We start from the raw sequence: 25840 nt of genomic DNA, 5'->3' as shown, positions 1-25840 counted from the left end.
ACTAATAATTCAAAGAGAACTCATCCAGTCCTCCCCATGGATGCTGAGAAGACATTTGATTAAATTTAATCACAATCTCTTATTAAAGTTAACAATGTACATAAATGGATACTTCTTTCATTTGATAAATATTCATGCAGAAACATAAGAAGCACTCTCATTAAAGTTGAGAAGAAGAAAAAAATGTATATTATCACACTGTTATTATTTTAGGTGAGAGAAGGAACTAGGGGTTAATAGAATTATATAACTAAAATAATCATATAACTAAAAACCCAAATACTTAACTAAAGAACCATTATAATCTCTAAAATAATTTGGTCAGACGGTTGGGTATAAAATTAAAATACAGTAATTAAAACTCTTTATAAATAGCAACTACAACCAATTTTAAAGATATACTGAAATAAAAGATCCCATTCAAATTGGAAAAAATATTCTATAGGAATAAATATAGTAAGAAAATTATAAAATATACATAAAGAAAAATAAAAATTTCCCTGAGGGAGCAAAGGAAGATGTTTTGAATAGATGTAAAGAAACGCTATGTAGGAAGACTCAAAAGTATAAAGGCATATATTTTTCACTAAGTCTCTAAAATAATATAACTGAATTTAAAATACCAACACATATGGAAAAATAAAAAATAATAGCCACTAAAACTGTGAAAAAGCATATGGCTAGTGTATTAAAATATTTTATAAAGCTACCGTCATGTAAATATTAAGAGGTTCACAATTATATCAGTGAAATAGACTGGAAAAATCCAGAAATATATTTTAAAAACAAGATATAAAGAAGCATATTATAAAGATGGCATTTCAAATTAATGGGGAGAAATGAATTTAATTAATCAAGTATGGAACTACGTGAGGGGTCATCTGGAAAAAAAGTCAGGTTGGATCCCTTACCTCACACCTAACACTAAAGTAAATGACTGCTGTATTAAAGATTCATATATAAAAATGTAATAATAAAAGTGCTAGAAGATATCACATGAATTAAGTTAATTTACAGTGTAGGAGTAGGAAAGACCTTTAAGCATGACATAAAACTCAGAAGCCTTATCAAGATATTGATGCATTTGACTTTACACACACACAAACACACTTCTGCTTGACATAAAATCATAAAAAATAAAAGTAAACAAACTTCCAAAAAAACTGCAACTCCTATTTTAGCTAAATGGCCAATTTCCTTAATAAATAAAATTGCCAACAAATCACTTAAAAAAGATCAGTAATCCAAAAGATTTAAAAAGATACTCCACAGAAAAGAGAACACAACTGGCTTCTTAATATATGAAAAAATGCTCAAACTCATTATGAGAAATGCCATTCAACCTGTCAATAGACTCATTTCCTAAATGGTCAGATTGTCAAGGGCCAGAGAGGCTGGGTGAAGATGTGGGGAAGCTGGCACTTCCATTATGTTGTCTATGGGAGTGTAAAGAGATAAGCCTCTTTGGAGATCTGACCATATCTATCAAGAACTGAGGCATGTACATAATTTCTTTTTTTTTAATTAATTTTTTATTGGTGTTCAATTTACCAACATACAGAATAACCCCCAGTGCCCGTCACCCATTCACTCCCACCCCCCATCCTCCTCCCCTTCTACCACTCCTAGTTCATTTCCCAGAGTTAGGAGTCTTTAGGTTCTGTCTCCCTTTCTGATATTTCCCACATATTTCTTCTCCCTTCCCTTATATTCCCTTTCACTATTTTTTATATTCCCCAAATGAATGAGAACATATAATGTTTGTCCTCCGATTGACTTACTTCACTCAGCATGTACATAATTTCATCTCAAGTTCAAAGACAGGTAAAATTAATCTGTGGGTTCAGAAAGAAAGTGATTATTGCTGGGGGTTAGTGAATGGAAGAGGGCTTTAGGGAAGCTTCTGGAATTGCAGAAATGCTATATTTCTTCATGTGCAGGGTCTACTGATGTGTTGTTTATAAAAAATAAGTATAACTGTACACTTAGGATTTGAACTTTTCTGTTTCATGTTGTGCTCTATACAGGTGAATAAAATTCCAAAAATCACATACATGCAAAAGTGACTTTTTGTCCACTTCTAGGTATTTATCTTGTAGACTAATGGTTCTCAATTAGGGGTGATTTTGCCCTCCTACAAGATATTTGACAATGTGTGAAGACATTTTTTGGTTGTCACAACTAGGGGATGCCCCAGACTTAGAGTGGGCAGAGGCTAATGATGTTGCTAAATATCCTATAGTGCATAAGATAGTCCTGCAGCAAAGAATTATTTGCCCTCAGATATCAATAGTACTGAGGTCAGGAAACTTTGCTATAGATCAACTCAACAATAATGATAAAAAGAAAAATAGTAAGTTACAGTGGATATAAGAGCTTCTAACTCTAGGAAACAAACTGAGGGTTGCTGGAGGGGAAGTGGGAGTGGGTAGGGGGTAACTGGGTGATAAGCATTAAGGAGGGCATGTGGTGTGAAGAACACTGAGTGGTTATGTGCAACTGATGAATCACTAAATTCCATCTGTGAAACTAATAATATGCTATATGCTAATTAAATTGAATTTGAAGTTAAAAAAAAAAAAAGTTATGGTAGAGAATCCTCCGAGACACCTTAGCTGGGTGACCAAGGTTAATATCACCAGGACCGCAGTCCCCATTTATCCACAGGGGATATGTTCTAAGACTCCCAGTGGATGTCTGAAACCATGGACAGTACTGAACCCTATATATACTGTTATTTCCCATACGTACATATTTATGGCAGAGTTTGATTTATGAATTAGGCACACTAGGCCACCTGGGTGACTCAGTGGTTCAGCATCTGCCTTTGGCTCAGGTCATGATCCTGGGGTCCTGGGATCGAGTCCTGCATTTGCTCCCTGTGGGGAGCCTGCTTCTCCCTCTGCCTATGTCTCTGCTTCTCTCTCTGTGTCTCTCATGAGTAAATAAAATCATAAAAGGAAATAAGTTAGGCACACTAAGAGATGAAGACCAATTACAAAACAGAACAAGTATAACAATACAGCGTAATAAAAGTTTTGTGAGTGTGGTCTCTCTCAAAGTATCTTATTGTATTCACTCTTTTTTTTTTTTTGTATTCACCCTTCTTGTGATGACGTAAGATAATAAAATGCCTATATCACCTGATGAAGTATATCATCACTTGATGATGTAGGCATTGTGACATAGGGATGGGCTACACCTGACCTGACCACATGCCACAGTTGACCGTGAGTAACTGAAACCACAGAAAGCAAAACTGCGGATAGGAGGCACCACTGTAACAGGATGTAATGTGGTCTCCTTCTCGATCATTAACAACCTCAATCTGATCATGAGAAATCTCAGGTAAAGCCAGATCACAAAATAACTTAGTGGTACTGTTCAAGGGATAAGGTCATGAAAGACAAGGAGCAGATGGGAGGAGACCAAGGAGATGGGACTAACTAAATGCAAAGCAGGATCCCAGAACAGAAAAGGGATATTGGCAGGAAAACCAGTGACCTCAGCATGTACTTTAATGAATAGTATTGTACCAGGATTCATATCCTGATTTGATCATGGTTCTAGGATTCTGTAAGATGCTGACACAGAGGGAAGCTGGGGAGTAGGGGGAAGGTATATACTTTCTGTACTGTTTATGTACAAAAAAATTTTTTTTTAAAGATTTTATTTATTTATTCATGAGACACACACAGAGAGAGGCAGGGACATAGGCAGAGGGAGGAGAAACAGGCTCCATGCAGACAGCCCCATGCGGGACTCAATCCTGGGACTCCAGGATCATGCCCTGAGCCAAAGGCAGAAGCTCAGCTGCTGAGCCCACCCAGGAGTCGCTATAACCCTTCTTTAAATCGAAAGCTACCTCGAAAGGAAAAGTTAAAAAATAACACCACCATCTGTATTTAAATAAAAAAAGAGGATGGGGGCAACTCTTATTTACACAGGTATTGAACAACTCTAAAATATAGTTAAGAGAAAAAAAAAAGCGAGATCTACAACAGCGTGGCAGGGTGCTCATATTCATATGAAAAAGTATGCAAATAGTGGTATTTTGCATTTCACACCTTGTGCATACACTGCTTACTCAGAAAACAAACTGATTCTGAAAAGTCACACCAAGAGCCAAGCATCTGTGGTAGAGATGGTCTTTGCTATCATTACTTAGCACCTGCAATGCATATTTACAAAGTATCTGTCAGATAAATGTAAAAATGGCATTTTGGCTTTTCTGGAATGAATTCTTTTTTCATCCTCAAAACCACTGCCTCATTCAAGTCCTCTTCCTCTGGACAAATGCAATCATTTCCTGCAGGCTGTCTTGACTGCAGTCTTCCTCATGCTCAATATATCTGCAGAATCTCTTTGGAAACACAGATACCAACTTAACCCATCCATTGTTCTCTTCAGGACTCACTTAAAACCCCTATGACATAGGACCTCCCCTCTCCCTGCTGCCTCCACGCACCCATGTACTAAGTGCACCTGACTATCCATATCCCATGGATCCTCTGCACCCCTACCCAGGCTGTGGCTTCTCCCAGGTGAGCTTGCCCTGCCCGGTCTCCAGGACCCCCTCCCTGCAGGCTGGGCTGCACCACACGGGAGAAGTAAAGTGAACAATGAGCATGACCTGCTGCCTGTCATCAGAGAGCTCAGTCTAGGGAAGGAACCAGAACTGAAAAAAATCAACAGAGTCACGAAATCATCCTCCATATTCTACAAGGCCAAATCCAGGACTTTGTAAAAGCTTTCCTTCTTTTCTCCATTCTCACCAGGAAGAACCCATTAGGGTTCTAAGAGCACTCCACACCAACTGGTCCTGCCAAGTGACAGTGCCATGTGTCTTACCTGCTACCCCTTTGGCTCCCCTCCATCCTGAATTCCTAGGGGGCATGGGCGGTCTTTCATCACCTCCTCCTCTCATTAGTTGGCACATGCCTGGAAGCAAATGGTACCCACCAAAAAGGCCTTGCTGAATATGCAAATGAATGGATGAACGAATACATTCACGAGTGAGGCCATGCACTGCTTTGATAGCATGAGGGAAAAGCTGATCTACTCTAAGCATTTACTAAGCTCAGGCATCAGGCTAAGTACTTTATCAGAATTATCTCATTACCACTCATGTCAATCTTAGGAGACAGAAATAATCACTCATCACACTTTGCAGTGACCTACCCAAGCTGCAGAGCTGGGACCTTTCCTGACCCTAGAAAAGACACTCTTATCCACTGGTTATAATACAGTTCTTGATGGGTCCCAATTTCCTCTTCTACTTCCTCCCCCTACAATCTCACATCCTCTGCATCAACCAGGCACGAGTGTTCATCACTGTTTCATATTTGCAGTGGAATGGAATGGTTTGGGCCCTCTGCCTGCAATGTTCTGTTTGCAAGCACTGCTGGGCAACATAATCTTGGCTCAACTGAAATGTACAGCCACTTAAGCCGCATCAGGGGTGGGGTTGGGGGTGTACTGGCTCCCCCAACTCCTGGCCAACATTGGAAACTAGGATGCTCAGCTTGAGACCAACTCCTGGATAAGAGGAATAAAGGAGAATCATGTTTGTAATGTACAGGTAATATTTTATCCCATCCTGGATTTTAACTTTTTGTTAAATGGTGAAAGTATCAAGTTTTACAGGAAAAAAAAACTTTAATAGAGTCAGATGGGAAAGTAAAAAAACCCAAAACCAGAAAAAAAAAAAAAAAAACACACACACCAAACCAAACCAGCAGCAGTGGAAAGCTACTGGTCTGGGGCAAAGAACAAGGAAAATGAAACAGCTGTCTTGTTTTAGCATCTGTTGCCTCACTGGCTACATTCAAGGTTTGGCAAAAGTCGTATCAACTACATTTTGTAGCAGAGTGTCTCCAGCAGCTGCGTGACAAATAAGCCAATGCCAAGCTTCCTTCCTGGCATACTGTGAAAACACAGGCAAGGTCTGAGTTCCTCCTAAGACAGCACTGTTCATGCATTCAAAGCTTTACCATTTTTCTTCAACTGGTGGTGTCTGGTGACCGTTTTAAGTGCTGGGAAGGTTGTTTTGATTCTCTCCCTTACTGGGCACCCATGAAGTATTTGGAGAACAGCTCTGTCTCAAAGCGTACTGAAGGCGATGGTTATGTAAAAACCCTCAGAAATGTGTTGCTGATAACACAAGCCAAAAGGGAGATAAAATAAGAGCTGGATGAAAAGGTTACTAATCTAAATTTTCCACAAGTACTACTGCAGTTTGAAGCCTTCCCCCCGGCTGGCATGCCAGCCCCACTTCTGGAAGGCTCCCTGAGTCCTGAGTCCTTCCATGTCCTATAGGTTGCAGAGATGGTTACCTGGCTGGGGCCACTTTGGGTGGGGGGGAATGGGGGAGGCTGCTGGGTGAAGGCAGGGCCAGGGTCCTCGGGCATCTGCTGGCAAGGGGAAGGGATCAGGGATAAGAAATGGCAGATAACACACAACTTGCAAAGTCTGGAGAGCTCTCTGAGGAGGCAGTCTACTGTAAACTTCCAAACACTTCTGGAAAATTGAGGCCATCTGCTGCCAAAGCCCAACAGTTTTGAGAGAGGCTGCAGATGCTGGGCAGGAGACTGAGACTAAGGCAAGCAGGAGAGCTTTCAACCTGGCACCCAACCCAACATCCTACCGCGTGGCCCTGTCTGTCTGAGAGGGGCAGGGAGAGGCTGTGGCTTGGGCCAGCCATCCACTCTGGCCAGGTACGCAGCATTAAAGGGGCAGGTTTCATTTAGATAGGCAGTTCCCAAGCCCCACTGAGTGCGAGATCCCCCAAGAAAGCTGTCTTCTAGAGACTCAAAGGCCAAAGATCTGAAGGAGGGCATTAAAACTTCTGATATCCTTGGGAGGAGCTTCTAATGACCCACTCAGTTGAGAAGTGACCAACATCAGAGAGAAAGAACCTATAGTTCCAGGTGGAATTCTGATGCCCTGAGCTTCCTGGACCCCACAGGGATCTCTAGCCATCAAGATGCCTGTGAGAATCTCTGTGGGATTTGGGAAAGTTTGCAAAGAGCCTTTGCATCCCGGGGACTGGGGCTGTGCCAAGACAGAGCTACTGGACACTTCACATTAATTCCTGGTGCTCCCAGGGTAGCAGAAGGAATGTCAAGAACAGCATAAGGAAGGATGTGGAGAAGGACCAGCCAACAAGACTGTCAGCTAAACAGTGTCCTCTCTGCCACTGGCTCCAGGATGGAAAAAAAATGGTACCAGCTAACCTTTACTGAGTGCATGTTACATGCTAAGTACTCTAACTCATGTGTTACTCAGTCCTCAGAATAACCCTATGTAATATGTAAGTAGAGCCATTTTTCCCATTTTGCAGATTGGAAAACTGAGGCAGAAGAGGCTGTGTAGTTCACTCATGAGGCAGAGGCAAGACATGACCCTGGGTGTCTGACTTGGGAGACTACCTTCTTAAACACTATGTGATATGAACAGCACCTCCACACTGTACTGAAAAGCTGAGAGAACTAAATAGGAAGAGCAAACAACAGGTAGAAAGAAGGCATAAGACCCTTAAATGCCTATTATCATTCCAGACACTCTCGCCTTCCTGAAACAGCTGGCCTACAGCTTTTGTGCTTGATACTCAAAAAAAAAAAAAAAAAAAAAAAAAAAAAAAAAAAAAGGCAAGCAAGCAAGCAAGCAAGCACGATAGGCCCATCTCCGTCCATTGCAAATGCCATGATGTATAGGCACACTCTTGCTCTGGTCAGTTATAAGGCTGGTGTTCATCACTTCCTACACTAACTTCCTTTCCAGGTGGGGTGGTCATGACTTTCAGGGCAACCATGGTGGAATGTGTTGCCAAGAAGGCTGTAGGGTTAAGGGATAAGTGGTCATTACATAGCAACTTTCAACTCAGAATCTCCAGGAGCCAGGGTGATGAGCAGGGACGGATATATATCTTTCATGCTGGAAAAGGGTGGGGGCTTTAGGAGGTTGTGGTCATTGTCAGAACATTGTCCTAACTCCCCACTTCCCGCTCTGGTCTCCAGGAGCAATGTCACATTCTTCCTTTCAGTTGGCGATACCTACACCTTGGGCTTTCTTACCCCTTGCTTCACTCAGCAGGATAGCTGAGCCCCAATAGCTTTAAAGTCTTATTAAATAGTGACTATGCTTTCCAGTGACTTTCCTGAGACAGGAGGAACTTGTAATCATAAAGAAGATGGATTGAGCTAATTGCGTAAAGTTCATTTCCCCTTTGTAATAAATATTTACCATCCAGTGTTTATAACTTTTATGTTTGGACTTTCTTAAATGCTTTATTGAATTAAAAACATCACATTACCATTGGCTAAAAGAGGAGACAGCTATATTTGCCAATAATTGCTGCAAGAAATGCCAACTATTGATGCCAATTTTTTTTGGTAGTTCATATTTCCATAGACAGCTTTGAGCCTTACAATACCAGCATTTTGCAGACAGACATGAAAGATGTAATGGTGATGGTGTGGGGATCTCCAGAGCCCTAGACATGAAAATGGACTGTATTTTAATTTTTCTTGGTTCTCTTGTATGCAAATCTTTAAGAAGGCAAGAAATCTGGTTAGTATTTGAGGCTAGGCTGCTCCCAAAGCAACTGTTTTTCCAAAGTCATTTACCCTATGCCTTTGAATGAGGAAATGGCTTATAATTTTGATTGATCTTAAAATGCCTATGAATTGTGTCAAAGAACATACACAAAGTCCCAGTCAGAAGGAGGTTCTGTATTTAAAATCTGTCTAAAGCCTGTAAACACCTTTGCAGAATAATATTTGTCAATGCATAATTCTAAAATTCATAATATTGCTAAGGAAACAATTAAATTTAAGTATCATCCAAAATACAAAAATAAATACCAACTTGTAACACAGTGACCCATGTGTTTTTTGGTCAACATATTACCTGAGAACATCTGGCTCTGGGTCTAATAACCACTGTAATTTCAAGATTATTTATCTATTTGAGAGAGAGAGAGAGACAGACAGACAAGAGAACAAGTAGGGGGAATAGCAAAGGGAGAGGGACAGACGGACTCTTGACTGGGCAGGGAGCCCAATCTGGGGATCGACCTCATGACCCTGAGATCATGACCTGAGCGGAAATCAGGAGTCAAATGCTTAATCGATGGAGCCACTCAGGCACCCCTAACCACTGTAATTTTAAAGTAGTAGTGAGTCCAAATGATAATTTGAGATAGCAGCTACAACTGTCACGCAGTATGAACTATCTGGGCGTCTTAATCCCGACAGTCATGGGTGCTGCTAAGACGGTTGTGGCTTACTGCCAACATCCATGGGTGAAGGAAATACAGTTGACCCTTGAACAACACAGATGTATGACTGCTGACCCCCGACACCATTGAAAATCCACATGTAACTCTTGGCTCCCCAAAAACCTGATTGCCAATCACCTACTGCTGATTGGAGGCATTCCCAATAACATAAGCAGTTGATTAGCACATATTTTGTATGTTACCTGTATTATATACTGTATTCTTACAAAAAATTTAGTTTAGGTAAAAGAAAATGTTAAGAAAATCATAAGAGAAAACACACTCAAAGGCGCCTGGGTGGCTCAGTTGGTTAAGCATCTGCCTTCGGCTCAGATCATGATCTCAGGGTTCTTAGATCGAGCCCTGCGTCAGGTTCCCTGCTCAGTGGGGAGCCTGCTTCTCCTTCTCCCGCTGCCTTTCCTCTCCGGTTCATTCTCTCTCTCTCTCAAATAAAATAGAATCTTAAAAAAAAAGAGAGAAAATACATTCATAGTACTGTACTGTATTTATATATATAAAAAAATCCATGTAGAAGTAGATTCATACAACTCAAACTGTGTTGTTCAAGGGTCAACTGTACTCATGTCAGTTACAGATTGGAGAAAAATAAACTTTCATTATCCTTGTTCACAAAACCTCTGAAATCTATCTCTGCAGATCCTGGTTCAGAACCCCTGCTTCTGTACAATAATAAAGATGTGTCTATGAAAAATACAATCCTCTGAGACGATAGGCCTCTACATTCTGCCAGGGATAAGCTTTTGTTCCTCATAAAAGGCAGAAGCAAAATGAAAATTCTTCTCACCGGTAGTCATGGTGGTTAGTATTTTTCTCAAAATATAATCTCCCCAGTTTCTTTTCTTCTTATTTTTATGGGTCTGTATTTCAGAAAAAGAATAAGAAAATGTTCAACTCCTCAACACTGGTGTATTTTGTGGTTTTCTTCCTTTGGCGGTGTCCAACCTCTGTTACGTTTTATTGTTTTTTTGTGTGTGATAGGTTTAAAGTTCTAGAAATTTCTAAAACATACACACACACACCCCACTTGCCTCACTGATGTTTAGGTACTTTTCCAACCTATCCCCCTACTGCTCTGCAAAGGCATGCCAGCTGAGGGGCTTGCCAGTGAAGTTCTCACCATCAACAAGCTTTGGGGGAGCCTGAACCTGAAAACATGGACAGTGTTCCCAACTGTCATATGTGAGTGTGGTTTGTAAAAGAAGAGGTTCCTCCAGATTTTTGGAGTTGTAATGGCTTTGTGATATTCATTCCCCTAAAATTCCTGGCTAGGAGTGTTTTTCTTTTCACTGTATCTAGAAAGTAGTAACTTTTTTGCCTATTAAAGGGGGCCTCATGTGATTTGGAGAATTTTACTGAGAATTCTGCATCACAGTCCCCTCTGAAATAACTGGAGATCCTTAACAGGTCATGATGTCATGGGAGTGATTTTATAAAGAACTGGACAGCTGGAGAAATGGGATGCACACAAGGGCCACATGGAGACTCCCCATGCAGAAGCCCTAATGTCAACTGCACCATTTTCTTAGCAGAATGGAGTATAAATGACTAACATGAAACGTGCACTTACAACCCACCTTTACATAACCTAGTTCTAATATGCTTAAGGGGTCACAGTAATATATGTTCACATTTTGTTTCATTTGTTGGCTTATTAGCTATAACTTTGTTGTATTAGTTATTGGTTGATTTATAGTTTCTTTCTGTGCAATTATTCTATCTAGTATATAGTGCAAAAAACCTTACAATAGAATCTGACCCTTCCTCCTGTTCTGGCCTCTATGTGAATATCATGTGTTTTACTTTTATGAATGTCATAAACTCTACATTACTGTACTGGTTTCCCATGGCAAAGCTACTAGTGTTTCCTACTGCTTCTCTTACAAACATTGCTGTAAATTTAGTGGCTCGTGAGAACGCCAATTTCTCATCATACAGTTCTGGAGATTGAAAATCCAAAATCAGTCTCAATGGGCTTAAATCAAGGTTTTCACAGGGCTGGTTCCTTCTGGAGGCTCCGAGGGGAGAGTCTATTTCCCTGAATTTTCCAGCTCCTAGAGGCTGCCTTGCTCTCCTTAGCTGATGGCCACCTCCTTGCATGATTCCCACCTCTTCCTTCTGCTGTCATGTCTCCTACTACCTACTCTGATCTCCTGCCCTCCTCTCAGTAAGGACTCTTCTGATTATATCAGGCCCATCCAGATAATCCAGGAAATATCCCCATCTCAAGATCCTTAATGGAATAAAATCTGAGAAGTCCCTTTAAGCCATCTAAGGTAAAGCTCACAGGTTCTGGGGATTAGGACATGGGCATCGACCATGACTGTATTCTTATTTTTTTCTTTAAGACAGTTGTTTAATCAATCAATGATCTTTTAAAGATATTTGAGTATATTTAAGTATATCATATATTCACCCATGTAGTCACAACTTCCAGGGCCCTTCATTTCTTTGTGTAAATTGATATTGCCATCTACTATAATTATCTTTCTGCATGAAAGATTTCTGTTAATATTTCTTACAGTATGGGTTGGCCAGCGATGAATATTTTTAGCTTTTGAAAAACAGAAAATCTCCATTTCACCTTAATTTTTCAAAGAGATTTTTGCTGGGGGTTGATTTCTAAGGTCACAGGCTTTTTTTCCCTCAGTACTTTAAAGATGCTGCTCTACCATCTTTAGGCTTGCATTGTTTCAAATGAGAGATATCTGAAAGGATCAAACTCTTTTCCATCTTTTTTACCTTTGTTTATGTGTTCATAACTTCTACTCTGGCCATTTTAAGATTTTCTCTTTATCATTATTTTTAAGCAAATGGATCATGATAAGCATTGGTCTAGATTTCTTGTTTATGTTTCTTGTGCTTGAGGGTCATACCTTCTTGGATGTGTGGGTGTATCATTTTCATCAAGCTTGGAATTTTTTTTAGCCAGTATTTCTTCAAATATTTCTGTCCTTGCTCTCTCTCATTTCCTTCTGGGGTATCATCTGCATATACATCTTAGGCCACCTGAAGACCCATAGCTCACTGATACTGTCTTCTTTTTCTTATCTGTCCTTTTTCTCATGTTTCATTTTGGATAATTTTAATCACTTTGTGTTCAAGTTCACTGATCACTTCTGCAATCTCTCATTTCCTAGCAATAGGGTCTTTTTCACTTCAGATAGTATAGTTTTCACTTCTAGAGGTTTCCTTGGCATCTGTTTTATGTCTTCCATATCTCTACTTAACATGTTCACTCTTTCTGCTACCTTCTTGAACCTGGACAATGGTTACAATTACTGTTTTAAAGCCCTTGTCTGTTAATTCTATCTTTTGTGTCTTTCTCGGTTAGTTTTGATTGATTGATTTTTCTCCTCATTATGGATGTACTTTTCGGCTCCTTTGAAGGCCTGGTAATTTTTTATTTGATGCTAGACATTGTGAGTTTTATTTTATTAAGTGTTGGATGGTTTTCTATCTCTACAAATATTTTTGAGCTTTCTTCTAGGACCTGGTTAAGTCACAGGGCAAGAGTTTGATCCTTTCAGATTTTGCTTTTAAACTTTATTAGGTGGCACTAGACCAACATCCAGGATAAGGCTAATTTTGCCACACTACTGATGCAACACTCTTCTGTGCACTTCACATGAGTTCCAGAGATTGTTTCCTCTAATATTTTCAGATGGTCTTGGGTAGTCTTCTCACATGTACGTTACTGAGTACTAAGCTAAAGATTCATGGAGCTCTTGTGCACATTTCTGAGGTTCTTTAAAAAGCTTTTTATTCTGTGGTACCTCTCTCTGTGAACTTAACTTCCTTGGCTTCTCTGTGCTTCCAGTTCCACTTCCTCAACTCAAGAAGACTTGTTTCTTCTCTGTTCTCCCTCTCTGTGCCACAGCCTGGAGACTGTCTAGGAAGTAAGCCAGGATAATCAGAGGGCTCACCTTATGTCCTTGACATCTCTCAAGGATCACAATTCTTTCTTGTTGGATGCCCAATGTCATGAAAAATCACTATTTTATATAGTTCATTTGATTTCTTAGTTGCTTAGTTGCAGGTGCGAAGGTAAATCTGGTCCCTGTTACTTCATCTTGGCCAAAGGCAGAAGTCAGAATAAGAAATTAAAGGCAAAATTGGGACTGTGGTCATTTCATTATATGAGATCCAACTCAATCCTCAAGGGAATTAAAGAATAGTAATGGTTATAAAGATCAGTTTGGCATTGGATTAAAAGACCTTTATGATTGGTTCTGGATGTCTCTGGCTGCCAGAAAAGTATAGGTTTTACATAATGCTTAATTTTTTCATGATCCTGAGTTCAATACAGAGAAATGCTGATCCTACAGATGTACACAGACAGATTAGTTCTGTTTTCCACTGGATGGGAGTCAGTGTTTTCCAGAAAAGTAATAATAGCACAAATATCAGCTCAAATACCTCAGTGCTGATGCTGTGACAGACTCAGTTCTCAGCACCTTATGTGTAGTGACTCACCAGGAGCCTTGGATTTCAATGATGGCACTAATGCACAGCATAGAGACACACAGAGATGGTCACCAGAACCAGCCTACAGTCACTCACCACCAGATCTACTGTGCTGCTTTGAACAATTTCTTCCCTTGGGAAGAAGGCACAGGAAGGAATAGATCCCTGCAAAAAATTTGATGGAGTCTTATATGTATGTTGGCTGGAACTCATGACCCCGAGATCATGACCCGAGCCAAAATCAAGAGTCACACACTTAACCAGCTAAGCCACCCAGGCACCCCTTACCAAATTAAAATTTTATTTTATTTAAAATTTTTTTTGTTATATATATATTTTTAATTGGAGTTTGATTTTCGGGGAATACAAATTAAAATTTGAAATAGCATGGTCAGGGTAGGCCTCCTTAAGAAGGTTACCTCTGAAAAAACAAAGCCCCCCAGACTCAAAAAAAGATGAGGCACCTAGTCACAGGGACAAGTGAAGGAAGAGTGTCCAGGGAGAGGATGCAGGCAGCATGAAGCAGAGTGTGTTGTATTCCTGCCAATAGCATGCCTTGCCAGTTCAAGAAAGAGCAGGAAGGCAATTTAACTGGAACAGAGTGAGTGAAGGGGATGCCGAATGAAGTGAGGACAAGTAAGAGGAGAAGCGGCTCATACCCACACCAGAAAGTCAGTGTTACAGGGAATAAGAAAGAAACAACACTCTTGCTCTTCTGCTATACTGAACACCAGCTGAAACATAGACCCATAAATGTATAACATGAGTAAACAGATGATAAAACAAGGCTTAGAATCCCTTAGTTGGGGGGCGTCTGTGGGCTTAGTTGATGAAGTGTCTGACTCTTGATTTTGGCTCAGGTCATGATCTCAGGGTCGTGGGATCAAGCCCTGGGTTGGGCTCCGTGCTCAGCTCTGCTTAAGACTCTCTCTCCCTCTCCCCCTGTTTGCTGTCTCTCTCTCTCTCTCTCTCAAATAAATTAATCAAAACAAAAAGAATCCCAGAGCGGTGTGCTGCATAGTTTGGCTTTGAGTCCTATGGTGTGTTCCAGGCCTAGGGCAGTACTCGCAAAAGATCTTGTCCCCAGCTGGCCTCTGCCTCTCCCTTCCAGCAGTGCCTCTTGTGGGTTAGCAGGACATTTTTCTCCTGAGTGAAGTTACCATCATCTGACTGTGAGATTTACAATGAAGGAAGCACCCTCGCCACGCAAGCCGAAAATTTCTGCCAGTTCCCTGAGGCTGCAGGTCATCTAGTCAGATGTGCTGACAGGTGCTTCTTCACTCTGGCTAGGTACTGGGGAGAAAAACGTCCATTTCATTTTATTTAGTACTGAAGTACTCTCAAAGAAAAGGCAAGGGGGAAGATATATTTTGTGGTTCTGGTGAGCTATGGCAATTCATTCTCAGCTTTCCTGTAACTCACAAAATGAGAAGATCTCACTTTATATACTTGTATCTTAAGCTTCTAGGGCAAAAGAAAAAATCACATAGCTAAGCTGATCAGTGCTTGTTGACATTTCACCATGTTCTTTGAACAAAATGATGCTAGCAAAGGAAAATGAAATACCAGGTCACCTTCCTCCCTTTTGGGGTTTGTCTTTAAATGACTATACATGGCATTTCTTTTCTCCCTCGGTTATACACACACCTGGGTTTAGTCTGCAGCCCACCCCTCTTCCTGACTGGGTGACCTTGGCATATTACCTAAACTCTCTCAGCTTTTGTCTTCTCATCTGTTAAATGTGGTTCAAAGCCTCTGCCTCGACAATTATAGCCAGGGTTTCTGTGCCAGTACATGGAAAGTTGACCCTTCCTAAGCACTCCCTCTGCCTGGGAAATCATGAGCTCCCAGTATAGATATCTCCTTCCTCTTATCCCTCCTCCTTGCCCAACTGGTATACAATTGCCTGGGTCCTAAGAGGCAAATATGACTGCAGTTCTCAGGAGGGAGGCAATCTCTGCCCAGCTTCCCCTCCACACACACACACCCCTGCCCTCTGTCCATCTTGCCCCTGGTTGGGCTAGTGCAGCCTGGCCTGCAACATCCCACCAACCCTGAGGAGACCCCCACAGTGAGCTGAGTGGCTGCTCTGTGCCCTGTGACTCAGCTGAGCACCTCCCTTTTCTCCACCCTGGCTGCCCAGGGCATCTCTACTCTTCCTGAATGCTCAGGGTCCTCTCCTGGGGTTCCATCCACATGGATTTTGTGCTGTCACCACATCATCAGAGGAGCCTCTGAAAGCTGCCCTTTCTGATGACTCTGGGCCATCAGGTACTTTTAAGGACTGAAGCTGGGACAGGCAAACAAGGTGCTTCCTGGCTAGCACGTGGTATATGAAGAAGAGTGTTAATGGTCAAGGCCAATGGTGAGCACCAGACGCCAGTGGCAGACTGCCAGAGATGATTTCATCCTGGAGCTCACTGCATTTCCCCATAGAGATGTCCTTGTACCTTCCAGGTTCGAGGCATTGGGGTGTAAGGTGGGAGATGGCTCTCCATTACCAAGGTCTGGAAAGGACCCTTCCTGGCACCTCCGCAGGGGGATGGAAGAGGATTCAGGACAAGGCTGTGAACAACTGCCCTTTGGAGAAACAGCTGGCAGGAGGTGCTAGACTGGTTTTGAGGTGCAACCCTCTTCTGCACCCCAAACAAGGGCAAGCAATGCTCTACCTGAGGACTCGCCCTGATTTCCTGAACCAACTCCCACAGAGCCAGGAAGCCCTTGAGGGGCAGCATCCTGCCTTATGGGCTCCAGGCTGACTTGTTCTGCTGCCTGTGACCCTGGGGTCTCATTCTGGAGGCATAGTCCCTGGTGTGTCTGTCTTGGAGTTGGGTCTTGCCCTGGGTTCTTGCTCTGGGAACCTGTCCAGCCCTCCAGGCTCCCTCCCTGGGACTCGATGCCATCCTGAGCTCCAACACCAGGACAGCCCTTCCACTGGGTGTCTCCTGAGTCCTACATGTCCCCACCCCACCTAGTTCTCCTGCTTCTGTCCTTCTGGCTCTGCTCCCCTACCTGAGCCAACTGCCAGCTAGAACACAGGCTGCTCTGGCCTTCCCCTGGGCCATGGCATGGAGATGGCACTGCCCCAGGTCCTGGCACATCCATCTTGGCACCTCCATCCCCAGGGGTGGCCAGGCCACAGCTTGCTGTCTACAGCATAGTGAGAAAGTGTGTGCTCTGTGGGTAAACAGACCTGAGACAAATCCTTGCTCTACTTTCTACTAACCAAGCCATTTTGGATGACTGCATAACCTCTGATGCTTGGTGTTACCATCTGTACACTGGGGAGAGCAATCCAGAGAGCCTGTGGTAAGGGCTAATCTGACTCACACATTAGGTAACAAAGGACAAAACACATGAGCATTGCTCACTGAATGGTAACATCTTAACAGGGTTATTGATGCTACTATCAAATAGCCAATTTATTATTTATTAGATGTTCTTGACCTGACACTTTCCAACACTTCACGGCTTTTTGCTGCTTTCCATAGCTACCCAGGGTTTAATATCGGGTGACATCACATCACTTCCAAGGAGGATGGGTGAATTTTCTTTTCCCTAGTGTCCTAAATTTTTCATGTTACGCCATTAGGCTATGAAAGAAGAAAGAAAGAAAAAAGAAATGCCTTTGGATTAAAACAAAACATTAGGTTCTTCTTGTTGGTAGGGACTCTGAAGTGTGCCCCTATAAAGCTGCCTGTGTGTGAGGAAGTGTGTATGTTTATGTGTGAGGCTCTCTATGCGTGCACCTGTGCAACTGCCTGTGAGGGTGTATGTATATGTAGGCCAACGTAAGTGAAAATGTGCATGCACGTATGTGTGTGTATGTTTGTATGTGGCATATGGATAGCTGTATCCTCCGACAGAAGCCAGATGCTCCTTCCTGTGTCAGTCCTCCGGTGGCTGCTTACCTCCATGTTTCTGCAGAAGGTGGCGTTGGTGCCAAACAGGATCTGGCACTGCTCGTTGGCACTGTAGTGCATGCCCGGTAGCTTGTGAGGGAGACGCACCACGTGCTGGCTCCGGGGGTCTGTGACCAGCAAACAGGTGCTGACTTTCGACCTGAAACGGCCAAGAGGCAAGTTGACTTGCAAGTGTACGTACTGCTCAGGTGTTTGTTCTGTCAGTCAAGAGAAGGCAAGAAGGATGCATCTCCAAATTACCTATGGAAGATGACTCAGGCATTGGATATGTAGATTGTGCTTTTTTTCCTCTCTCTCTTTTTGCTCTTTTTCTACCTGACTGAATGCAGATCTTTACTGCAAAGGCACTGGGAGTTTAGCAACTAGGAAAGGGCCTGAGAATAACACCCATGAGGCTAATGTACTTTTCTCAAGGTTGAGCTTTCTTGGATGAAAATGCTTTTGAAATAGATTCCTATGGTATTTTCTTAGAATATGCCTTTGAGCAAAATTACTAAGAGTGAAGAAAAAAATAGAAGTTAGGATTGTTTTTGTTTTATCTCAAATAAAAACAAAGTGTTTATTTCCAACTCTGCAGATTCACTTGGAGGGCCTGTGGCAGGCTGTGGTCACTGACTGGTATATGTGTTCCATCCCTGAAAGCTGGCTGGTGGCACAATCTGCAAAAGACATCAGGATTGCAACCAGGGTAGAAATGTCCACAGATGTTGTGAACAGCTCTGAGAAACTAAACTGGGGGAGCTGTGAGGCTATGGCTCCATTATGAGGTTATATACTTGAATGCTTTGACTTCTCAATTCCCCAAACAAGGTAGATGGTAGTGGAAAGGAAACCCAGCCTCTTGCCAAAATTCTTGAAGAAAAGAATTACATACAAGTACACTCAGGCTGACGCTGGCCCAGCTCTCCCAGACTCAGACCCACACAACACTTTAACAAAGGCATGGGATCAGCAACATGTAAATGAGCAAATGAAAATACCCTCCTTTGTTTCATTGACCCTTCTAGGAAAAATGAAAAATGTCAAGTGGCTTACAACATTTCATTAAGGTTCTGTGATAATAAGTACTCAGGAGGAAATAGATTATATTAAAACTAACAAGCCCATTTTTAAGACTTGTGTACCACCTTATTTCCCCACCCACAGGAGATGTAATGAAAGAAGACCCAGGATGAGGACAGCAGGCAGAGTGACGCCTTTGGCTGCTCCATCCCGAATTCACTAGGTGCTTTAATGTGTTACTGAGCTTGCAAAGCTCTGTAGGCAGGGAAGACTCACTTGAGTCCCTTTCATCTCCATGGAGTGGACAGATGAATCCGACTAAGTAATGAGGTGATCTGGATCTGCGCATCAAATCTGTAAGTTTATCCCTGAGGTCTTGACACTAAGGGACCCTCCCAGTACATGAGCTAAGACTTTGTTTGACAAAGGCCCAAAATCAGATAGCCAGTTCTTCTGTAAAAACTGCAAGTGGAATGGTACAGATACATTCTGCAAAGAAAGTGCCAGTGAGATAGAGCCTATCCCCACATGTGAGGGAGGTGAGGAAGCCCTGCTCCCCAGAAAATGTGCTCTCCATCAAGGGAAATAGCCTCAGCACTAAGGAAATGTCTTTTTCTGTAGCACCCAAGGGATGCTGCTAAGGGAGTATCCATTCAGGGTCAAAATACCTGGGAGAAATGAAGTAGGGTTCTTTTCAAGTCACAGTCACTGTGTTGACATTCAGTCAATCAACAAAGCATTTATGAATAGCAGCTGGGTGCCCAGCATCATACGAGACACACACTTGGGAGGAAATTGAGCCAGATATGGGAGGTTCTGTACCTCTTTAGGCCAGCTCAGAGTTCTAAGAGATTCATTTCTCCTTCCCACACTTGCTAAGACTCTAATTGTTGTGCTTTCTGGAAGTACCTTCTATTGTAGTGATTGTACAGAATGATTCAAGGACTTACTTGAGGAAGTTTTCAAGGTCATCACGACTGCAGGAGGACCAAGAGAGGTCACTGGGATTCCGGCCCTTTACCCACTCTCCTGACATGATGTGGGATCTGCCAGCACAGGATGAGTGGTCATCGTCATGGTTCATCCCCAAGCTGCCCGAGGGAAAGTAAGAGGAGAGAGGGACACTTATGCTACAGGCTTTCATCTCCAGTTCCAGGTTCCAGCATACAATGCTAACTTAAGTCAAATCTGAAAGACCAAGAGTAACACAGGCTGATGCCCTGTACTTGGCTACTCTCAACAGAGCAGACCAAAAGCCATGAGCTTATAGAGAAACAGAGCGATGGTTTCCTTACTTCATGCATGAAGACTGATAGAGCAAATGGAATACCACAGCATTTGTTAAATAAATGAATAAATGAACCTATAATATCACAGTTAATATAGAATTATATAGCTGCTGCAGGAGGGAAGCTCCCCAGAACCCACAACTGCACACCTGTGTTCAGAACACTGTGGGGCTCTGCTTCTGGCGCAGCTGTTCCTAGCCCATGACCCCTCACTGCCCCGGCTGCCCCACAGTGATAGAACTCCCTCCTCATGCTCCCTGGGAACAAGGAGAGTGCAGGCAGATGGCACCCGAACATGGATTAATATAGAATTAACTGTGATATTATAGGTTCAGATATTATAGGTCTTAAACTGCAAGTTTCTGATAATTACACTTGTTTTTCGATACTAAAATATGTCCATGTTAATGATTGAAATGTTTTGCTGCCCTATGGGCAAGGGTCTTTTATGTCCTACTCCATCTAAGAAAGAAAAAAGAAAAAGAAACCGGAATTCTGACTCATTTCATTATAGTTGTGGCTTGTGTGAGGCATGTGATGTGCACATCCAGTCGGTAGACACGCGTTCTCAAAGAAAAAGCTTTCACCTTTGCCGTGAAACTGATGAAAAAATTAACATTTTCATGGCTTAAGCTAAAATAAAATATTTAAGGCACTGAAGTATAATTTCTTTGTTTCCTCACTTGTACCAATTTTTTTGGTCAGTTGGTCAACTGACTACTATCCTGTCAGAAGAAAGCACACCTATGTGTTGATGGCCACATTTTCCCATGGCCTGGACCCCTCTACTAGACTTTACCCTGAATAATGCCCTCCCTCTGCATTTCCCAAAGGCTCTTCCAACTCCCCAGATTCCGTCAGGGTGGCTTTCTATCCCAGCTTCTCTAACAGTGACCAGCACAGAGTGGGTACTCTGAGTGTTTATTGAATGAATTCTCTATTTAATACTGGCGAAAGCATCACAACATCGGAGAATCCAGATCCATTACAGGGGTGATAAGTCTACTACAGTGATGACGGCTTGTTCTGGTTAGATTCAGTCTTGCCTTCCTGCCAAGAAATCCATCCAATTCAAGTGAAACGAAGAGATTGTCAGATAAGTCTGACCAAGAGGAATAATTTAGATCTATTTCTAATGGTACTTTGCTGAATGAATCCTATTTTTCAGTGCCACTACTCAATTTTTTAGGTTTTCTTTTTTTTTTTTGCCTTATTATCTATCCATACCTACAGCTATCTATAGCCATCCATTTGCCTGTCCAACTATTATCTCTTTGTTTTCTGTTAACTTTTAAAGGCACTAGCTGGTTTTTCAAATTCATTTAGCAGAGGATGTTAAAAGTCATCTGAAATTTTATTTTGGATTTGATTTGATATCTTTAAATAAAACCAGTGATGGAGTTTTCTTTTTCTTTCTTTTTTTTTTTTTGTATTTTTTTATTGGAGTTCGATTTGCCAACATATAACACCCGGTGCTCATCTCATCAAGTGCCCCCCTCAGTGCCTGTCACCCAGTCTAGATCTTCTGAAAATGCTGATAGATTTCAGTGACCTCTGCTAAATGTGTAACGGTTACAGAAATAAGATGTCTCATGAAGAACGTGACTTCATCCCATCTTCAATGACAAGGCGTAAGCATAGCACGCGGACCAGATGAAACTGCTTTGTTGTCAACCCTGGAGAACCCAATCCAACAGAGAACCCACCCATGAGTCTGTTGTTCTTCTAGCTTTGCACTTTCATAAGCCAGTTCTCATCATCCTGGGCTGGGATCTCTTGAGAGAGAGAGAGTGGCCACCAGATGGGTTTTTTCAAACAACAAGGATGTTGTTTGGGAAACCACAATTGGAGGAGCTCCAAGCCCTGGCAGAGTGGCCTCACCACATATGGAGGAATGTTTCGTTTGTGACTGCTTCTAAGTTTTCTCCGGTGGTCAAGTTGGTTGTAAAATGAAAGAGACTCCTTTGCTCGCACTGCCAGACTCTGCTGGCCAGAGGGCCTGGTCTCTCAGGAGACAAAACTGTGTTTTAAACAGTGCTCAGAAAAGCTGACTATGCCGTCCACAACTGTATGCCTGCACGGTATGTTATGTTAGTGTTTCACTATGCTGGCCCCAGAAAAGGACTTCCCCAAGGAATGTTCCAGTCAGCAAGATCAGCCAAGAGTGGGATTCTTGGATTTCTGCAGCCTGTGTCTAACACAGATCATGCTTGATCTGGTTTAAAATGCTCAAATGCTAACTAAGTACCTCATAAATTTACAGTTTGATGAACTAGCATTGGGCTGGGAGTCTTGATATTTGAGGTTTATATAAACTACTGTTTAGGCTATTTTTAGATTAATTTCGGGATTACTGGACTGAGAAATGTATGTTGTTTTAGGTTTATGTTCCGGGGCATCTATTACTCCTGGCAACATTATATTTAAAAAAAAAAAGAGTAGCATTAAGCATACACAGTAACTCTAACTTTAAATAACAGTGGGGTTAAGGACATAGACAGGCTTCACATCACATGTGACCCAGATTTATCAGACACAATAACCACTTAATGGCTTGAGTTTATTTTATCTTAAAACAAATAACACACTGCTTCTGTATTTGCTTTAGGAAAGCCAATATATACCATGCAGGAAATTCTAAGAGAATCCCTACAATGTTCAACCCCTCCTAGCTTCACCCCAAATTCTGAAAACCATGGAGAGGGCTGGGTGTTTTAGACTTGATATATATACCATTTTGAAAGCTTTGGTTTTACCTGGCTTTGAGCCTACCTGTCTGTTTCTCAGAAGCTTTGGGGTTTTGACTTCGGGTATGTAATCAGATCCTACCTCTCCTCAAAGTAGTTTTGCCTGGAAACCTAGGGAAATGGCTCCTGTGATGTAGCCTCTCCACTGAAGGGGTCCTCAGCCAGGCCAGGCCCTAACCTAATAGCCCTATGAGCACACTGACAGTCCCTTTTCAGCTCACTGATGCTACAGTAACAGGGAGGGCTCATGGCAGTTTCTAGGAAATGATAGGCAGATTTGTATTGTTACTATTACTCTACATGATAATAACCAAAACACCAGCTTTATAGTAGGAGGAAAATTCTCAACTGTCAGTGTTTCTTTGCCAAGAACCATACCATGCCTTCAATCTCCAGCTACTCAGAAATGTCACCTACAAGTGCTGAAAGTCACTAGGGGTAACGGTTTGCACTGGCTTATGCAGGTTAAATTGTCATAATCATCCATAACTCCATTATGGGGAACAAAACAGAAGGCAACAATAACATCAAAATCCTCTCACCCCAGAGAAGTCTTTGTTTTTATTTTTGCTCAAGGAAATGAGCCTACCAGCCTTCAGGGATTCAGTAGCAATGCAACCACCAGAGTAGATCTGGGGTCTCTACAGATTCAGTGTTACCTCCTACACATGCAGGATCATCATGGTATAAATAATCCTAAAATATCACATAATTCTGAATCACCAGTGGTGAATAATGATCCATACAGCACTGGTACTACACTTTGCTGTAGTAGATTACATCATAGTAGGTGAAAGTGGATAAGACATCTATAGTATAAACCGTCTCTCTTCACTAGCAAGAGTACTAAAGTAACAAAAACACTCACATTCTTGAATTTCTACAATAATAGATTTTGATGTCAGATAGAAGAGTCAGCTCTGTCCTCTCCTCACTCTTGCCTGGGATTGTGTATGTGTGCACGTGCGTGCGTATGTGTTTATTCATACCAAAGATTCATATCATATAGGCTTTTAACTTTTCATTTAACAATTCAATTAACTGCTAAAAAATTTATTTAACAAAAATTCAATTAAGAGAGGTAAAGAGAGACAAAGAAAAGAAAAGAGAGAAGGAACATAGCCTGGGTAATGGTACCCCTCATTCCAGGACCTGAGCATGTATGCTTGTGTGTGTAAGAGCATGCATGCCCTAAGAGAGTGTGACAGAGCTGTGTATCTGCCCTCCTCCCAGGAGTCTCAGGGCCTCCCTGTGACCACAGCATCATACAGAGGGTGATTCTGCTGTTTCACAAAAAATGGTGCCCATTTTTCATACAACATGGGCATGAGGTATGGAGTCTTGACAGGTAAAGTTTAAATTTCATCTGATGCTTGAAGAAAAGGTTGCCGGTTCCCATAGTGGTAGAAAGATTGGATGTGATGGACTTGGTGTCCAGTGCCTGAAGTGGCACTTTTGAAAAGTGATTTTTAGAGGTAATGTTGATATTTTCACCTTTTATTCTTGTTAAAGAATCTCACTGTACAAAGTGCTGTGGCATTACTGTGCTATCATTTGGCCTGAGTATTTTCACTTGTATTTTTACAGCTTCCAGATGAGGCAAACACTTCCTCCATCCTTGATGAGTCCCTTTGGGGGCTGTAAAACGAATGTGATTTGTTGGAAGCCATACACCAGGTTAGACTCCTCACGGCTGGCCAGTCTCTTTTTCCTGAGACCACCTTTCCAGGCCAGGTGGACCAGAGCAGGCACCCGTGCTACTCAATGATGAGGCTTCACCCCTTCCAGCACCTTCCCCCACAGACTCCCCTCTGCTTAGACATGTACACAAACTGCAGCTGGCTTTAATCTCCATATGGCTTCCAATTTTTTTTTATTGTTTTAATGAAAATATGTAAACAAAGAGATGATAAAATTCAAAGAAATACATGTACCCCTGTGTTTATAACAGCATTATTTACAACAGCCAAGATATGGAAGCAGCCCAAGTGTCTGTTGACAGTGAATGGATAAAGAAGATGTGGCAAATAAATGGAATGTTATTCAGCCACAAAAAGAATGAAATCTTGCTATCTGCAGAAACATGGTGGGAGCTAGAGAGTATAATGCTAAGTGAAATAAGTCATTCAGAGAAAGACAAATACCATATGATTTCACTCATATGTGGAATTTAAGAAACAAAACAAACAAAAAGAGAAAAGAGAGACAAACCAAGAAACAGACTCTTAACTACAGAGAACAAACTGAGGGTTGCTGGAGAGGAGGTGGGTAAGGATGGGTGAAATAGGTGATGGGCATTAAGGAGCACATTTCTAAAGGAATGGAAGTAGGGTGGGAAAACACACACACGTGCCTGAGGGAAGGCAGTAGCCCCCCAACAGCAAGCCCAGGTGCCCTCAGAGAGCTGCAAAGTTAGTGAGGGAAGTGGGGAGATGCCATGCCAAGGGAAGGTGGGCTCGCGGTGAATGGAAAAGTTGCTACCCTATTAAATGCCTTTATGTCCCATTTTTCTTTTGCAGTGAGCTCGCTGAAGAGAATGGGTCTGTTCTGCAAGATGTGGCACAGGGACTACAAGTGTGGGACCCCTCAACAGCAGCTTTGCGGGAGCCTCAGAAGCCCAACTGCTCTCGGCAGGCAGTCATCCCATGACTGCAGACTCCCCCAGGATGTCTGTGAAGGATGATTGCTGATGACCACTGGTCAATGCCATATGTTGCCCTTTGTAGGAAGAGGATGAAGATGGGGGCTCATGGCACAGCATCTTGTTTCTTTTCATCTCCTAGTAGCAGATCTAGGTTTGAACACACAGGTCATGCTCTTGCATGTCTCCCTGCACATCCAGCAGTGGAGGTTGGTAAAGGCTCGAGGCACACAGGCCTGTAGGGCTGAAACTGTTGTCATCTTTGTGAAAACCTGTTTCCTGGCTCTGATAACTCCTACTGGCTCACCAGCCCAGGTGCCTCTGGTCCTGCCCACCCCTGACAAACATGGTCCTGACATCCTAAAATGGGCCACCCTTCCCTGCTCCAGCAGCTCTTAGAACAGGGCAGGGCACACAGAAGGGCTCAATAAATGGCCATTAAATAAATGTGCACATGAACATCTAGGTCCATA

The 25840-nt window shown here is 42.2% G+C and overlaps 1 protein-coding gene and 1 long non-coding RNA gene across 3 annotated transcripts in view; one reads left to right on the top strand and one right to left on the bottom strand.

Moving 5' to 3' along the window:
- The window catches only part of ADAMTS17 (ADAM metallopeptidase with thrombospondin type 1 motif 17), a 338281-nt gene that overhangs the window by 146531 nt on the left and 165910 nt on the right, over positions 1–25840 (bottom strand). Inside the window, exons 9-10 of the mRNA XM_038532673.1 lie at positions 19641–19781; positions 17677–17827 (exon numbers count right to left, since the gene is read on the bottom strand). Of these exons, the coding sequence (XP_038388601.1) occupies positions 17677–17827; positions 19641–19781 (292 nt within the window). The remainder of the gene's footprint in view (positions 1–17676; positions 17828–19640; positions 19782–25840) is intronic.
- Positions 3208–25732, top strand: LOC111095194. Of its 2 annotated transcripts, XR_005356923.1 has the most exons (4): positions 3208–3348; positions 18835–19046; positions 24314–24403; positions 25246–25732. It is a non-coding gene; the product is annotated as an uncharacterized LOC111095194 (long non-coding RNA). The 2 variants fall into 2 exon arrangements; XR_005356924.1 differs by lacking the exon at positions 24314–24403.

This window comes from Canis lupus, chromosome 3 (assembly GCF_011100685.1).
Source record: "Canis lupus familiaris isolate Mischka breed German Shepherd chromosome 3, alternate assembly UU_Cfam_GSD_1.0, whole genome shotgun sequence".
Classification (NCBI taxonomy): Eukaryota; Metazoa; Chordata; class Mammalia; order Carnivora; family Canidae; genus Canis; species Canis lupus.
Note: the sequence above shows the minus strand (reverse complement) of the source record. Positions and strands in the feature narration are given on the sequence as shown.